Source organism: Scyliorhinus torazame, unplaced genomic scaffold (genome assembly GCF_047496885.1).
Source record: "Scyliorhinus torazame isolate Kashiwa2021f unplaced genomic scaffold, sScyTor2.1 scaffold_302, whole genome shotgun sequence".
NCBI classification, from domain to species: domain Eukaryota; kingdom Metazoa; phylum Chordata; class Chondrichthyes; order Carcharhiniformes; family Scyliorhinidae; genus Scyliorhinus; species Scyliorhinus torazame.
The window spans coordinates 156866-175662 of NW_027308029.1; the positions used below are offsets into that span (position 1 = coordinate 156866).

At 46.9% G+C, this 18797-nt stretch overlaps 1 protein-coding gene across 1 annotated transcript in view; it reads right to left on the reverse strand.

Moving 5' to 3' along the window:
• Positions 1-18797, reverse strand: part of LOC140406136 (huntingtin-interacting protein 1-related protein-like) — a gene marked incomplete at its 5' end in the record, with an annotated part of 74321 nt that overhangs the window by 10962 nt on the left and 44562 nt on the right. Inside the window, 6 exons of the mRNA XM_072494279.1 lie at positions 891-953; positions 1317-1347; positions 1455-1513; positions 3696-3806; positions 10778-10914; positions 17341-17448. Of these exons, the coding sequence (XP_072350380.1) occupies positions 891-953; positions 1317-1347; positions 1455-1513; positions 3696-3806; positions 10778-10914; positions 17341-17448 (509 nt within the window). The remainder of the gene's footprint in view (positions 1-890; positions 954-1316; positions 1348-1454; positions 1514-3695; positions 3807-10777; positions 10915-17340; positions 17449-18797) is intronic.

Sequence of the window (18797 nt, forward strand, 5' to 3'; positions counted from 1 at the left end):
GGGTGGGGCCAGTTTGTTCAAATGCTTGGTCTAATTCCTGTCCTTTCTCATATACCCTGTCAAACTGCTAAACTCCAGAGATTTAATCTGAGCATGTGACAGGGAAGTGGCCCTCTTCAAGGTGGGCTGAAAGAACTTTCTGCATGCCTCAAAAAAAGTTCCACTTTGGTGCACCTATTTATGGGCAGGGTACAAAAGATGATGCTTAAAAAAAGACGGGGTTATGGGGATAGGGTGGGGTGGACAGGGGAGTGGACCTAGTTTGGGTGCTCTTTCGGAGAGTTGGTGCAGACTCGTGGGCCAAATGGCCTCCAGCACTGTAGGGATTCTATGAAAGCACATGCAATAAGGGGGGGCACGGTAGCACAGTTGTTTCACAGCTCCAGGGTCCCAGGTTCGACTCCCGGCTTGGGTCACTGTCTGTGCGGAGTTTGCACTTTCTCCCCGTGTCTGCGTGGGTTTCCTCCGGGTGCTCCGGTTTCCTCCCACAGTTCAAAGATGTGCAGGGTAGGGGGACTGGCCATGCTAAATTGCCCTTAGTGTCCAAAAAGGTTAAATGGGATTATGAGGATAGGCTGGAGGTGTGGGCTTAGGGTGCTCTTTCTAAGGGCTGGGGCAGACTCGATGGGCCGAAAGGCCTCCTTCTGCACTGTAAATTCTATGATTCTATGATAAATATAATCTGCATGGGGTTGGTATTAATTTACCACAATGAATGTCATTACATTTCCCTTTCTCCTCATTCTGAGCGATCTTCAACCTAATGGATCAACACCTCTAATGAGTCGTGTCCATTTGAGCATTAGGGTGGGTGCTGGAGTTTGTTGTTAGGGAGATCATTAGGGAGACCATGAGCCAGAAGTCTAATATGGACACAGAGCTATCCTTACCCGTCCACTTTCCACAATCTCCTTCTGCAAACTTGTTGACGCCACCACCAGTTGTCTTATTGCCTGAAGTGCGAGAGAATGCAATATTAAGTTAGGGATGTGGTATTAGACTTCTGTGACTGAGCCAAGCTAGAATTCTGGAAGCACATCCTCAGGAGGCACTAATCTTGTCAAAACTTCTTTGTCTCTTCTTCATCAGAACGTTTGTTCAAGACAACCAACGTTAATGCAAAACTACTCATCTTCAGACCATCGTGTTATTTCAACATTGCTCAACAATGAAATGCACTGAACTCCCTTTTACATGAAGTAAACATTATATTTAAAAAAATAAAAGCAAAAAACATTGATTATGAGTTCCAACATTTCCATTGTCTGGTAACGGAGATTGGCTCCATTCCTCATTTCATAGCCACTATGTCTTACCTTCATCAGATCCGTGCAAGAGTTTAAGATTCTGCAAGGGAAAGAGAGAAAGGAGGATTAAATAGCTTCAACGCACATTAGCAAAACTTTAAAATCAGATTACATTTGTTTTAATTGAGTGGTGAATTTCTAACTAACCTTTCATTGACTTCGAGTTTAATCCCAGAGCTTCCTTGTCTGGCCTGTTTCATCATTTCCTGTAGATTAAATGACAAAGTAAGAACTGAAAAGGCCTTCAGCCAGTTTCAGAATATATTGGGCAGCTCTTCTGTCCAGTGAACAATTTGAACTGCAAAATTTGCTAATGCTAGGTGTGTTAGGACCATTCTCTGCACGTTTTAAATCATTAAGGATGTCAGTTAATAGCGTAAGTGGGAGGAGTTGGGGAGGGAAATAGGTTGGGGACTCTGGTGTGAAGCAATGCAGTGGGTGAACTCAACCTCCTCCTGCGTGAAGATGAGCTTGAGTTAGTTCAAGGTGGTGCACAGGGTACACATGACTCGGGCAAGGATGAGTGAGTTCTTCCAGGGGGTAACTGATGGGTGTGAGAAGTGTGGGCGGGGGCAGGTGAATCATGCTGACATGTTTTGGGGCTGCAAGAAGCTGGAGAGTTTTTGGGAGGCAGCGTTCGGGATATTATCTAGGATAGTGTAGGTCGAGGCCAGTCCAGACCCTATGGTGGCGATCTTTGGGGTTTCGGAGATGCCAGGCTGCTGGAGGGGAAGGGTGCCAATGTCGTGGCCTTCGCCGCTCTGATTGCCTGGTGAAGGATCCTGCTGAATTGGAGGTTGGATACGCTGCCAGGGGTGCAGGCCTGGTTGGGGGATTGGTATGACTTTCTCCGGCTGGAGAAGAACAGGTTCGCTCTGAGGGGGCCTTTTCGTCACCTTGGGGGGGGGGGGGGGGGGGGGGCATTGGAGTGGAGTGATTAAAAGTGGAAAGACTGTACAATCTGTTAACTACTATGTTTTGTTGGACTGTATTTGTTGATATTGTGTATGTTTGGAATAAAATATCTTTTTTAAAAAGAAGGATGCCTGTTAATGATTTCTCATGACTGACACAATCACCGAATTTAGGCCATTCGGCCCATCATGTCTGCACCTGCTCACCAAACGAGCAGATTAACTCCTATTGCAAAATTAAAGGGCAGGATGATGGAATATTTCTAATATAGCTTTAGAAAAGCTAAATAGATTGTTAAGAATATCTTCAAGGTAAAGATAGAAATTAGGTGGAAAACCTCAAATATTTATAATTGCTCTCAATTCTGAGTGTGGTCAAAGATACAAACAGAGTAGAAACACTCTCAGGCCAGTGAACGGAGAGGTGGGAAGGGGTTACAGAGAAAGAGGTTACCATTATTGACCACCATCCAGTGATTCATTGTTGTAAAGTACATCTTTGTGAATGCTTGTTCACAATGCAAAGTATTCAGCTCTCACGAGCCATGCATTATTGCCCTCTGCTGTTCACAAACAACCCAGAGGGTAGTTCACAAGAGCAATATCTGACACAACCATTTACAATTTATTTTCCCTGAGCCCTCTCCATAACAACACAGTTGAGGAATTTCACCATGTGAGAATTCATGCCATGATACACACCTCCTGCCAACTGGTGCTTCAGGATATGATGCATTAATACACCAAGGGATTGGGGAAAATCCGCCACAGAAATACACCAGAAATAATCACAGAAAACACTGTGATTAGAATGTGAATTGTGTGTTAAAACTCTTGGAAATAAAACTAGCACCATTGTAAATGTCTATAGGATAAATAAATTGTTGCCCAGTTCTATCTGATTCCTCAGAAACTGTAGCCAGTCAAAAATATAGACATTACAGTCCGTTACAATACCTCTCATCACATATCACAGTCTCTCAAACTACCGTCCAAGCCACCATGATCAACACAACAGACAATCTATTCATTACAATAAATTTCTAAAACATGTCAATTAAAGCTATTTAAGTACAAAAAGTCAAATTCAGCCAATGGCATTTGATGAGTATAATAGGTTTATCAGGTTTGCCCAAAGAATATATTGTCAATAATAACATTATGATGATTGTTTTCTAGTATTCAGGGGGATCACTGCCTGAGATCATACCACAGTGAGCTAAAAGCAACAATCTACAGGACGTTGACCAGAAACACATCTAAAGACATGAACTGAGCGAAAAGCTAATTATTGGGCACTACAAGAAATTAGGGAAATTATTCAAAACCATTAAAAAGGATAACTCCGATCAAAGGTTATTGACCTGAAAACGCTGTTTGTCTCCCCATAGATACTGTCTACCCGCCAGCATTTTCAATTTTTCATTTCATTAAGAGAGGACTCTGGTTTCATTCAAGGCTGATCCCAACCTACCTCAATTCTCTTCACCGCATTTTCAATAGCTGCAGATGTTTGCGCCATCTCTTTATCCACCATATCCCCAAGTTCATCCTGTCTGATATCGATGCTCTTAGGTCTCAATTCCTGAGTGAAAGATTGAAACAAACAACTCTCATTATCAAGTTCTTCTGAAATATAATCAATTCTCAATACAAAAATATCTACTGATGATTAGAACAAAGAACAAAGAAATGTACAGCACAGGAACAGGCCCTTCGGCCCTCCAAGCCCGTGCCGACCATGCTGCCCGACTAAACTACAATCTTCTACACTTCCTGGGTCTGTATCCCTCTATTCCCATCCTATTCATGTATTTGTCAAGATGCCCCTTAAATGTCACTATCGTCCCTGCTTCCACCACCTCCTCCGGTAGCGAGTTCCAGGCACCCACTACCCTCTGCGTAAAAACTTGCCTCGTACATCTACTCTAAACCTTGCCCCTCTCACCTTAAACCTATGCCCCCTAGTAATTGACCCCTCTACCCTGGGGAAAAGCCTCTGACTATCCACTCTGTCTATGCCCCTCATAATTTTGTAGACCTCTATCAGGTCTCCCCTCAACCTCCTTCGTTCCAGTGAGAACAAACCGAGTTTATTCAACCGCTCCTCATAGCTAATGCCCTCCATACCAAGCAACATTCTGGTAAATCTCTTCTGCACCCTCTCTAAAGCCTCCACATCCTTCTGGTAGTGTGGCGACCAGAATTGAACACTATACTCCAAGTGTGGCCTAACTAAGGTTCTATACAAGGGAACATTGATTATTCAGAACTAAAACCCGACATCTTAAAAAATTTAGCATTTTATTTCAAGTTTTATATTCGAAGATTCCTTATCTGGGGGTGGAGGAGTAGTGACATTGTCACTGGACTGGAGACCCAGGATAATGTTCTGTGGACCCAGGTTCGACCACCGCCCCCCCCCCCACCCCCCCCCCCCCCCCACCCCCACCCCCACCCCCGCCCCTCCCAAGGCAGATGGTGAAATTTGAATTCAATAAAAATCTAGAATGAAAGTCTAAAGATGACCATAAAATTACCATAAAACTATTGTCAATTGTCGTAAAAACCCATCTGATTCACTAGTGTCCTTTAAGGAAGGAAATCCTGCCATCCTTACCTGATCTGGTCTCTGCTGGATTGGATTGGATTTGTTTATTGTCATGTGTACCGAGGTGTAGTGTTAATGTGACTCCAGATCCACAGAAATATGGTTGACTCTTAATGCTCTCTGAAATTGCCCAGCAAGCCATTCAATTGCATCAAACCGCGAAAAAGCCGAAAAGGAAGGTAACTGGACGGACCACCCATCATCGATAACAGCAAACACAGCCCTGTTGACCTGGTAAAGTCCTCCTCACTATGCCAAGGAAGAGCTGCCTCACAGATTAGTCTTGCTTGACATAGTCATACTCATTGGCAGACAGATCCAGCAGGCGTGTTGGCACGGTGGTGTATAGTGGATAGGGAGTTGCTCTGGGAGTCCTCAACATTGACTCTGGACCCCATGAAGTCTCATGGGCAAGGGAACTTCCTGCTGATTACCATGTACCCCCACAACATTGATGAATCAGTATCCTTCCATGCTGGAAGCTGACTCTGGACCCCATGAAGTCTCATGGGCAAGGGAACCTCCTGCTGATTACCATGTACCCCCACAACATTGATGAATCAGTATCCTTCCATGCTGGAAGCATTGACAAGGAGACAGAACGTGCTCTGGGTGGGGAATTTAAATGTCCATCAGCAAAAGTGGCTTGGCAGCACCATGACAGAGCGAGCTGGCCAAGTTCTAAAGGACATAGCTGCGAGACTAGGACAACGGCAGATGGTGAGGGGACAAACAAGATGGAAAAACAAACTTTTTAATAAATGAATTTAGAGTACCCAATTATTTCTTTCCAATTAAGGGGCAATTAAGCATAGCCAATCCACCTAACTTGCTCATCTTTGTGTTGTGGGGTGAAACCCACACAGACACAGAGAGAATGTGCAAACTCCACACAGATATGACCCGGGGCCGGGATCAAATCCGGGTCCTCAGCGCCATAGGCAGCAGTGCTAATCACTGCGCCACTGTGCTGCCCGAGGGAAAAACAGACTTGACCTTATCAGCGCCAACTTGCTTGCCACAGATACAGCTAGCTATCTATGGCAGTATCGGTCGGAGTGACCAAATTGTGGAGAGTAAGTTGTGTCTTCACATTGAGGACACCCTCCATCGTGTTGTGTGGCACTATCACAGTGATAAATGGGATAGATTTTGAACAGATCGAACAACACAAGTCTGGGCATCCATGAGGCACTGTGAGCCATCAGCAGCAGCAGAATTGTACCCACTCACAATCTGTAACCTCTTGGTCCGGCATATCCCCCATTCTACCATTACCACCAAGCCAGGGGATCAATTCTAGTTCAATGAAGAGTATAGGAGCATATGCCAGGAGCAACACCAAGCAAACCTAAAAATGAGGTGTCAACCTGGTGAAGCTACAACACAGGACTACTTGCGTGCCAAGCCTCATTTAAGCAGCAAGTGATAGACAGAGCTAAGCGATTCCACAATCTAAGCTCCAAAGTCCTGCCACATACAGTTGTGAATGGTGGTGGACAATTAAACAACTCACTGGAGGAGGAGGCTCCACAAATATCCCCATCCTCAATGATGGAGAAGCCCAGCACATCAGTGCAAAAGATAAGGTTGAAGCATTTGTCAGCCGAAAGTGCCGAGTGGATGATCCAACTCCATACAATAGAATCCATGGAATTCATCAAATCCCTTTAGTGCAGAAGGATGCAATTTGTCCCATCGAATCTGCACCAAGCCTCCAAAAGAGCACTCTACCTAGGCCCTCTCACCCACCCTATCCACGTAACTCTGCCTATTGGCCAACCCTGTTGGCTAACCTGCAAATCTTGGGATATCTCAGCTTCCTCTAGAGGTCCCCAGCATCACAGACATCAGTCTTAAACCAATTTGATTCACCCCACGTGATATCAAGAAACGGCTAAAGGCACTGGATACCAGAAAGACAATGGGCTCTGACAATTTGTCCTCCAGAACTTTCTGCACCCGTAGTCGTGCTGTTCTAATACAGCTGGAACACTGACATCCACCTTGCATTGCAAAATATTGTACACAAAAAGCAGGACAGATGCAACCCGGTCAATTATCGCCCCATCAGTCTACTCTCAATCATCAGCGAAGTGATGGAAGGAGTCATCAACAGTACGATCAGTTTAGCAATAACCTGTTCACTGACGCTCAGTTTGGGTTCCGCAATGTCACTCAGCTCCTGAACTCATTCCCAGCTTGTTTCAAACATGGACAAAAGGGGCGAAATTCTCCGGTATCGGCGCGATGTCCGCCGACTGGCGCAAAAAACGGCGCAAATCAGTCGGGCATCGCGCCACCCCAAAGGTGCGGAATCCTCTGCATCTTGGGGGGCCTAGCCCTAACCTTGAGGGGCTAGGCCCGCGCCGGACTGATTTCCGCCCCGCCAGCTGGCAGAAGTGCCCCGCCAGCTGGTGCGGAAATGACATTGCCGGGGGGCGCATGCGCGGGAGTGTTAGCGGCCGCTCATGGCATCCCCGCGCATGCGCTGTGGAGGGAGCCTCTTCCGCCTCCGCCATGGTGGAGACCGTGGCAAAGGCGGAAGGAAAAGAGTGCCCCCACCGCACAGGCCCGCCCGCGGATCATTGGGCCCCGATCGCAGGCCAGGTCACCGCGGGGGCACCCCCCCGGGGGCACCCCCCGGGGCCAGATCGCCCCGTGCCCCCCCCAGGACCCCGGAGCCCGCCCGCGCCGCCTTGTCCCGCCGGTAAGAGAGGTGGTTTAATCTACGCCGGCGGGACAGGGATTCTAGCAGCGGGACTTCGGCCCATCCGGGCCGGAGAATCGCAGGGGGGGGGCCTGCCAACCGGCGTGGCGCGATTCCTGCCCCCGCCGAATCTCCGGTGCCGGAGAATTCGGCAACCGGCGGGGGCGGGATTCACGCCAGCCCACGGCGATTCTCCGACCTGGCGGAGGTCGGAGAATCTCGCCCCTGAACTGAACTCAGGAGGTGGGGTGAGAGTGACTGCCCTTGACATCAAGGTAGCATTCGATAGAGTATGGCATCGAGGAGCCTGAGCAAAACTGGAGTAAATGGAAATCAGGAGGAAAACTCTCCACTGGTTTGAGTCACATCTGGCACAAAGGATCATGGTTGTGGTGGCTGGAGGTCAATCCACTCAGTTCCATGACGTCACTGCAGAGACTCCTCAGGTTACATGGATACAAAGAAGATACGAGCAGGGGGAGGCCCTTTGGCACTTCGAGCCTGCTCCACCATTCATCACGATCATGGCTGATCATCCAACTCAATAGCCTAATCCTCCTTTCTTCCCATAGCCTTTGATCCCATTCTCCCCAAGTGCTATATCCAGCCGCCTCTTGAATATATTTAATGTTTTAGCATCAACTCCGTCCTGTGGTAATAAATTCCACAAGCTCACCACTCTTCGGGTGAAGAAATATCTCCTCATCTCTGTCCTAAATGGTTTACCCTGAATCCTCAGACTGTGACCCCTGGTACTGGACACACCCACCATTGGGAACATCTTCCCTGCATCTACCCTGTCTAGTCCTGTTAGAATTTTATAAATCTCTATGAGATCCCCTCCCTCATTCTTCTGAACTCCAGCAAGAACAACCTAACCTAGTCAATCTCTCCTCATATGACAGTCCCGCCATCCCTGGAATCAGTCTGGTAAACCTTCGCTGCACTCCCTCGAGAGCAAGAACATCCTTCCTCAGAAAAGGAGACCAAAACTGCACACAATATTCTAGGTGTGGCCTCACCAAGGCCCTGTACAACTGCAGCAATACATTCCTGCTTCTATACTCGAAACCTCTCGCAATGAAGGCCAGCATACCATTAACCGTCTTTACCGCCTGCCGCACCTGTATGCTTACCTTTAGTGACTGGTGCACAAAGACACCCAAGTCCCGCTGCTCACACCCCCTCTCCCAATTTACAACCATTCAGGTAGTAATCTGCCTTCCTGTTTTTGCTTCCAAAGTGAATAACCTCACACTTATCCAAATTATACTGCATCTGCCATTGATTTGCCCACTCGCCCAATCTGTCCAGATCTTGCTGTAGGATCCCTGCATTCTCGTCACAGTTCACCCTCCCACCCAACTTGGTATCATCTGAAAACTTTGAGATGTTGCATTTTGTTCTCTCATCCAAATCATTAATATATATTGTGAATAGCTGGGATCCCAGCATCGATCCCTGTGGCACCCCACTAGTTACTGCCTGCCAATTTGAAAAGGACCCATTAATCCCGACTCTTTGTTTCCACTCTGCCAACCAGTTTTCTATCCACCTCAATATATTTCCCCAATCCCATGTGCTTTAATTTTGCAGATGTACCATCCTCAAGATGCACTGCAGTAACTCCCTTCACTGTCACCGCGTCAAAGTCTCAAACCCATGTGGACTTCAGTGGTCTCAGAAGGCAGCTCGCCATGACCTTCTCAGGGGCAATTAGGGATGGGCAATGAATGCAAGAATGAAAAAGATGCTCTAAAATGAAGATATTTGTTGGAATATAAATAGACTCACAATAAAAAGATGGAATTCAATTTGTTAAGATGTCATAAGATGTCATCAAATATCGTACCCCCTTTTTGGACGGCACGGTAACACAGTAGTTAGGACTTATGCTTCACAGCGCCAGGGTCTCAGCTTCGATTCCCGGCTTGATCACTGTCTGTGTGGAGTCTGCATGTTCTCCCCGTGTCTGCGTGGGTTTCCTCCGGGTGCTCAGGTTTCCTCCCACAAGTCCCAAAAGACGTGCTGTTAGGTGAATTGGACATTCTGAATTCTCCCTCTGTGTACCCGAACAGCCACCAGAGTGTGGCGACTTGGGGATTTTCGCAGTAACCTCATTGCAGTGTTAATGTAAACCTGCTTGTGACACTAAGATTATTATTATAAGGGTGCAGTTATTCTGCCACTTTCTCACTGCTGGGAAACCAGTCTCATTTCAGAAAAGTGCAACGCGGAGTCAGAATCCAATCTGATTCAGACACTCCAGTCAGATAAACCTTGCCTCGTCCCATTTGAGGGGGAAATGGTCTAAAATGCAATGGAATGCAGTGACAAGCCATTTTAAAAAAGTACATGGGCAATTTGTTCCAGTCCCTGGATCTTTTATGAACTCTGTTATTTCGGAAAGCAGGCATGTACAATCACTCTCTTGGCCTGCAGGGTTTCAGTGCTGGGAATAGAGCTCTGTGCCAGCGTGGAAACATGCAAGCTATGGAACCAAGGTGAGCATATAGAGTTCAGGTGATCTAATTCCATGGTGGACCAATTGTTGTTTCACAGCATTCTCTCCAGGGCAGCCAGAGTCCAACATTGTCAGCTGCAATCTGCACTCTGCAGTGGACAGCACTGACGCCCAGTGTTAGGGGAACATATTCAACCTGTTCAGACACTGTGGTACGGGATTGGAGCAATTGTGTACCTCAATTGTGGAATATTACAAAATATAAAGTAATGGTGACTGTTGGAGTTGCCAACTGCAATAAAATGTATTCCTGGAGATTTCATCACATGGCTTGCCCTCCCACACCAACCATTAGTCAACCAACACATCCACTCTTGTGACACACGGCCTTCCTATGGTAATTGGAAAGCAAAACGACTCGATACCTAATTTGGATGGTGTTTGACTGTCAGCCAAAAAAACGGCATTCTTTTTTCTGCAGGATTGCGCACAGTATTGTCCTGGAGATTGATCTTACTTCCTGGAAACCCATAGCAACTGTTGACACATGACAGCACACTAAACACAATTATCAACTTCCCAGTGAGATGGATCATCACCTTACAGCCAATCTGATATCCCCGAAATGTACCCTAAATCTCCATCGTATTAGCTTTTCACATAGAACTTTGTCACACATTTGTTCGAGGTTCTGGGTTACCATGTTATCAGGCTTTTCATAGCCCCATGAGGATGTCACCTTCCTAGTGGAACATTCCAGTTTGATAGTACCTGTCCAAGGTCAAGAATCCTCTGCATTGCTCTCCTCACAGCTTCGGGATCTGCATGGCCAATTGACTGCTTATCCTTCAGGTCAGTCAAATAGTGCAGGCTCTTGTCTCCACACTCTCTGCAGTGATCAGTCAGTCCTGAAGGATTAAACAAAAATACTAGTATTAATTCATCCTGAGAAACTAATTTTGTGGTGCTTTCAACAGGTTTCATTTTTCCACATGAGGCTGTTTCTGGTGACTATTAAACATTTTTCTATGGCGATGGCATCAAGTACACCTTCGGCACCGGGGAGCCCGCGTGTAATATTGATCTGTCCTGATTGAAAGTTGGTGTCAAGCAAAACTGCAGCGAGGAGGAGGAGGAGGCGGTGGACTAGTGCTATTGTCGCTGAACTAGTAGTCTAGAGACCCAGGATAATGATCTGGGACCCAGGTTTGAATCCCACCATGGCAGGTGATGGAATTTAAACTCAATAAAATCTGGAATTAAATGTCTAATGACCATGAAACCATTGTCGATTGTCATAAAATCCCATCTGGTTCACTAATGTCCTTCAGGTAAAGAAATCTGCCATCCTTACCTGCTCTGGCCTACATGTGACACCAGACCCACAGCAATGTGGTTGACTCTAAGATGCCCTCTGAAATGGCCTAGCAAGCCACTCAGTCGTATTCAACCGCTACGAAAACACAAAAAAGTAATGAAACCGGACAGACCACCCGGCATTGACCCAGACACCGGAAATGACAATAGTAAACGCAGCCCTGCCGACCCAGCAAAGTCCTCCTTACTAACATCTGGGGGCTTGTGCCAAAATTGCGAGAGCTGTCTCACAGACTAGTCAAGCAACAGCCTGACACAGTCATACTCGCAGAATCATACTCACAGAATGTCCCAGACACCACTATCACCATTCCTGGGTATGTCCTATCTCAGCGGCAGGACAGACCCAGCAGTGGTGGCTGCACATTGGTACACAGTCAGGAGGGAGCTGCCCTGGGAGTCCTCAACATTGACTCTGGACCCCATGAAGTCTCATCCTTCAGGTTAAACATGGACAAGGAACCTTCGGACAAGGAACCGTCCTGCTGATTACCATGTACCGGCCACCATCAGCTGATGAATCAGTACCCGGGCCTGACGGGATATATCCAAGGATTCTATGGGAAGCAAGAGATGAAATTGCAGAGCCGTTGGCAATGATCTTTTCGTCCTCACTGTCAACAGGGGTGGTACCAGGGGATTGGAGAGTGGCGAATGTCGTGCCCCTGTTCAAAAAAGGGACTAGGGATAACCCTGGGAATTACAGGCCAGTTAGTCTTACTTCGGTGGTAGGCAAAGTAATGGAAAGGGTACTGAAGGATAGGATTTCTGAGCATCTGGAAAGACACTGCTTGATTAGGGATAGTCAGCACGGATTTGTGAGGGGTAGGTCTTGCCTTACAAATCTTATTGAATTCTTTGAGGAGGTGACCAAGCATGTGGATGAAGGTAAAGCAGTGGATGTAGTGTACATGGATTTTAGTAAGGCATTTGATAAAGTTCCCCATGGTAGGCTTATGCAGAAAGTAAGGAGGCATGGGATAGTGGGAAATTTGGCCAGTTGGATAACGAACTGGCTAACCGATAGAAGTCAGAGAGTGGTGGTGGATGGCAAATATTCAGCCTGGATCCCAGTTACCAGTGGCGTACCGCAGGGATCAGTTCTGGGTCCTCTGCTGTTTGTGATTTTCATTAATGACTTGGATGAGGGAGTTGAAGGGTGGGTCAGTAAATTTGCAGACGATACGAAGATTGGTGGAGTTGTGGATAGTAAGGAGGGCTGTTGTCGGCTGCAAAGAGACATAGATAGGATGCAGAGCTGGGCTGAGAAGTGGCAGATGGAGTTTAACCCTGAAAAGTGTGAGGTTGTCCATTTTGGAAGGACAAATATGAATGCGGAATACAGGGTTAACGGTAGAGTTCTTGGCAATGTGGAGGAGCAGAGAGATCTTGGGGTCTATGTTCATACATCTTTGAAAGTTGCCACTCAAGTGGATAGAGCTGTGAAGAAGGCCTATGGTGTGCTCGCGTTCATTAACAGAGGGATTGAATTTAAGAGCCGTGAGGTGATGATGCAGCTGTACAAAACTTTGGTAAGGCCACATTTGGAGTACTGTGTACAGTTCTGGTCGCCTCATTTTAGGAAGGATGTGGAAGCTTTGGAAAAGGTGCAAAGAAGATTTACCAGGATGTTGCCTGGAATGGAGAGTAGGTCTTACGAGGAAAGGTTGAGGGTGCTAGGCCTTTTCTCATTAGAACGGAGAAGGATGAGGGGCGACTTGATAGAGGTTTATAAGATGATCAGGGGAATAGATAGAGTAGACAGTCAGAGACTTTTTCCCCGGGTGGAACAAACCATTACAAGGGGACATAAATTTAAGGTGAAAGGTGGAAGATATAGGAGGGATATCAGAGGTAGGTTCTTTACCCAGAGAGTAGTGGGGGCATGGAATGCACTGCCTGTGGAAGTAGTTGAGTCGGAAACATTAGGGACCTTCAAGCAGCTATTGGATAGGTACATGGATTACGGTTAAATGATATAGTGTAGATTTATTTGTTCTCAAGGGCAGCACGGTAGCATTGTGGATAGCACAATTGCTTCACAGCTCCAGGGTCCCAGGTTCGATTCCGGCTTGGGTCACTGACTGTGCGGAGTCTGCACGTCCTCCCCGTGTCTGCGTGGGTTTCCTCCGGGTGCTCCGGTTTCCTCCCACAATCCAAAGATGTGCAGGTTAGGTGAATTGGCCAATGATAAATTGCCCTTAATGTCCAAATTGCCCTTGGTGTTGGGTGAAGGTGTTGAGTTTGGGTGGGGTGCTCTTTCCAGGGGCCGGTGCAGACTCGGAGGGCCGGATGGCCTCCTTCTGCACTGTAAATTCAATGATAATCTATGATTAATCTAGGACAAAGGTTCGGCACAACATCGTGGGCCGAAGGGCCTGTTCTGTGCTGTATTTTCTATGTTCTATGTTCTATGTACTCCTCCATGTTGAACACCACTTGGAGGAAGCACTGAGAGTGGCAAGGTTGCAGAATATGTTGGGTGGGGGACTTCAATGTCTATCACCAAGAATGATTCGGTAGTACCACCACAGACCGAGCTGGCCGGATGTAAAGGATATAGCTGCTAGACTGGGACTGCAGCAGGTGAGGGAACCAAGAGGGAAAAACATACTTGACCTCATCCTCACCAATCTGCTTGCTGCAGATGCATCTGTCCATGACAGTATCGGTAGAAGTGACCACTGCACAGTCTTTGTGAAGACAAAGTCCCATCTTCACATTGAGGATACCCTCTATCGTGTTGTGTGGCTCTACCACCGTGCTAAATGGGATAGACTTTGAACAGATCTAGCAACTCAAGACTGGGCAACCATGAGGCGCTGTGGACCACTGGCAGCAGCAGAATTGTATTCACCACAATCTGCAACCTCATGGCCCAGCATAGCCCCCACTCTACCATTACCACCAAGCCAGAGGATCAACCCTGGTTCAATGAAGAGTGCAGGAGAGCATGCCAGGAGCAACATCAGACATACCGAAAAATGAGGTGTCAACCTGGTGAAGATTCAACACAGACTACTTGTGTGCCAAACAGCATAAGCAGCAAGTAATACAGAGCTACGCAATTCCACAACAAACGCATCAGATCTAAGCTCTGTAGTCCTTCCACATCCAGCCGTGAATGGTGGTGGACAATTAAACAACTCACTGTAGGAGGAGGCTCCACAAATATCCCCATCTTCAATGATGGAGGAGCCCAGCATGTATGTGCAAAAGACAAGGCTGAGGCATTCACAATAATCTTTAGACAGAAGTGCCGAGTGGATGATCTATCTCGGTCTCCTCCGGAGGTCCACAGAATCACAGATGTTAATCTTCAGCCAATACGATTCACTCCACGTGATATCAAGAAATGGCTTAAAACACTGGATACTGCAATGGCTAAGGGCCCTGACAGTATCCCGGCAATATTACTGAAGACGTGCTCCAGAACTTGCTGCACCCCTAGCCAAGCTGTTCCAGTACAGCTATAACACTGGCATCTACCCGGCAATGTGGAAAATTGTCCAGGTGTGTCCTGTACACATGAAACAGGACAAATCCAACCTAGCCAATTACCGCCCTATCAGTCTACTCTCCATCAGCAAAGTGATGGAAGGAGTCATCAACAGTGCTATCAAACAGCATTTATTCAGCAATAACCTGCTCACGGATGCTCAGTTTGGGTTCCGCCAGCGTCACTCAGTTCCTGGCCTCATTGCAGCCTTGGTTCAAACATGAACAAAAGAGCTGAATGCCAGAGGTGAGTGAGAATGACTGCCCTAGACTTCAACTCAGCATTTGACTGAGTATGTCATCAAGGAGCCCTAGCTAAACTGGAGTCAATGGGAATCGGGGGAAAACTCTCTGCTGGTTGGAGTCATACCTGGCACAATGGAAGATGGTTGTGGTGGTTGGAGGTAATTATCTCAGCTCCAGGACATCACAGCAGGAGTTCCTCAGGGTAGTGTCCTAGGCCCAACCATCTTCAGCTGCTTCATCAATGACCTCCCTTCCATGATAAGGCTGACAAGTGGCAAGTTACATTCGCGCCACACAAGTGCCAGGCAATGACCAACTCCTACAAGAGAGGATCTAACCACCGCCCCTTGACATTCAATGGCATTACCATCGCTGAATCCCCCACAATCAAAATCCTGGGGGTTACCATTGATCCGAAACTGAACTGGACTAGCCATATTAATATTGTGGCTACCAGGGTAGGTCAAAGGCCAGGAATCCTACGGCGAGTAACTCACCTCCTGACCCCAAAGCCTGCCAACCATCTACAAGGCACAAGTCAGGAGTGTAATGGAATACTCTACACTTGCCTGGATGAGTGCAGCTCCAACAACACTCAAGAAGCTCAACACTCAAGAATGTTTCTTCCACAAACATTCAAACCCTCCACCATCGACGAACAGTGGCAGCCGTGTGTACCATCTACAAGATGCACTGCAACAACTCACCAAGGTTCCCCAGACAGCACCTTCCAAACACACCACCACTACCATCTAGAAGGACAAGAGTAACAGATACCTGGGAACCCCACCACCTGGAGGTTCCCCTCCAAGTCACTCACCACCCTGACTTGGAAATGTTTCACGATCCTTCACTGTCATTGGGGCAACATCCTAGAACTCTTTCCCGAACAGCACAGTGGGTGTACATACATCTTAAGGACTGCAGTGGTTCAAAAAGTCAACTCACCACCACTTTCTGAAGGGCAACTAGGGATGGGCAATAAATGCTGGCCTAACCAGCGATGTCCACATCCCGTAAATTAATTTTTAAAAAACACACAGTCCCCCAACACAGGTAAATGCCAGAAGGCAACAAGGACGGGGTGCAAGGCGCGCAGCGGCCACGGCTGACCACCGGGGGGTCCCAAACAAGTAGCTGCATGGAGGCCGAGGGGAAGCACTCTGGGCCATGACCTGTCCCAGCCAGTCAACGACAATTCTTCATTTTGTGAAAGCCATCTCTTTCTGTATCTGTCTTGATCATCTTGTGACCTCAACGTTTGTGCCTTGTATGGCAGGTCGGGATGATACACCCGATGTATAATAGTTAAAACTACAATGGATGTAAAATTTTTGTAAATACATGTCTTGATCTTGTCTGGTTGTGTAAAGTATGTGATGAAATGTTAAAACCCGAATAAAAATATTTGGGAATAAAGGAGTGGTGGAGTGCCTTCTTGAACCGCTGCAGTCCATGTGGTGTAGGTACACTAACTGTGCTGTGACGGAGGGAGTTCGAGGATTTTGACCCAGTGACAGTGAAAGAACGGCGATACATTTCCAAGTCAGGATGACCAGTGGCTTGGCGGGGAACTTGCAGGCGGTGGTGTTCCCATGTGTCTGCTGCCCTTGCCCTTCCAGATGTCAGAAGTTGTGGGTTTGGACGGTGATGTCGAAGGAGGCTTGATGAGCTGCTGAAGTGCATCTTGTAGATGGTACACATGGCTGCCACTGTGCTTGGCTGGTGGAGAAAGTGAATGTTGAAGGTGGTAGATGGTGCCAATCAAGGGAGCTGATTTGTCCTAGATGATGACAAGCATCTTGGAGCCGCACTCACGCAGGAAAATACTGCACATTTAACACGTGCAGTTAACATTCCAGGTCGACGGCATTGCACCAGAACTGATAAAATGCTAATTTTGTTCCTCTCTCCACGGATACTGCCTGCTGAGTTTTTCCAGCAATTTCTGTTTTTGTTTCAGATTTCCCCCATTCGCAGTAGTCTGCTTTTGTTATCATCTGCCTTTAGATTTATCCATTTGCGGTTTCACCTTGGTTCTTTTCATGGTTTTCCTCACCTCATTTATCCTGTGATCCACTCAGCGGACATCATCATGACTTAAAGTGGATCAAAAGACAACATTGGCAGTGGAGAAAGTGGTCAGTAAAATCAGCACCCCCTCCTGACAATTGCAATCATAAACTCCAGGAGCTAATGCATTCAGTACTCACTATCTGCGTGATCAGTCGGAGCCAGGTGTGATGTGGCACTGCCATTTACTATGGTGTCTGCAGTCAGGTGTGCAAACCTGGTCAGTGCTTGCAGGAGGCTACTGGCATCTATAGGAACAAAAAGGAAGGAGGTTTAATCAGTCACAGAAGGGGAAAGTCGAAGTAAACATTATAGTTTGAGTGTCTCAAATCAGATTGGTTTCTCACTGTAAAAAAAACGAAGCGGGTCGGATTAGCAAGTTTGCGGATGATACTAAGATTGCAGGAGTTGCGGATAGTGATGAAGATTGTCAGAGAATACAACAGGATATAGATCGGATGCAAAAGTGGGCAGAGAAATGGCAGATGCAATTTAGCCCGCACAAATGCAAGATGATGCATTTTGATAGATCCAATTCAGGTGGGAGCTATAAAATAAATGGCAGAACCATCAGGAGCGTAGAGACACAGAGAGATCTGGGCGTACAGATCCACAGATCCTTAAAAGTGGCAGCACAGGTGGAAAGGGTGGTAAAGAAAGCAAATGGCATGCTTGCCTTCATAGGATGGGGTATCGAGTATTAAAGCTTGAAAATTATGTTAGTTAGGCCACATTTGGAATACTGTGTCCAATTCTGGTCACCGCACTACCAGAAGGACGTGGAGGCTTTGGAGAGAGTACAGAAAAGGTTTACCAGGAAGTTGCCTGGTATGGAGGTATTAGCTATGAGGAGAGATTGAATAAACTGGGACTGTTCTCCCTAGAGAGACGGAGACTGTGGGCCGACATGATAGAAGTTTATATAATTATTAGGGGGAGAGATAGAGTGAAAAGTTAGAGGCTTTTTCCCAGGACGGAAATGACAATTACAAGGGGGCAAAGTTCAGTGGAGATGTGCGGGGCAGGTTTTTTACACAGAGGGTGGTGGTCTGGAATGCACTGCCAAGTGAGGTGGTTGAGGCAGATACGTTTACGACCTTTAAGACTTGTCTGGATAGGCACATGAACAGACGGGGTATAGAAGGATACAGGCAATTGGTCTAGATAGGACACTTGATCGGCGCAGGCTTGGAGGGCCGAAGGGCCTGTTCCTGTGCTGCATTGTTCTTTGTATTGCTATACACAGAATTACAGGTTTGGACCAGACACTTGTATACAGCTCAGAGATGATATTTGTTCAAAATTAACAATGAGGGACTTCTTTCGTGCTTCTAATTTACCCTCAGATCAACCTTCCATTTATATTCAGAAAGTATTTGTGAGACTTCCTTTAGATTTATGTGAAAATGCAGCAGGTTTTAATAAACCTGGGCTCCCATGTGTGTAAATCGCTGCATGGACTGAGACTGAGACTGCAGAGAGGGCCCAGCCTCAACCACATACCTGCTTCCGGTTAATTCTCTGTGTGAGGAACTGAAATAGGATTCTCAGTTATTACATCTCCCAAGATCGACAGACCAAGGGAGGAGACAAAACA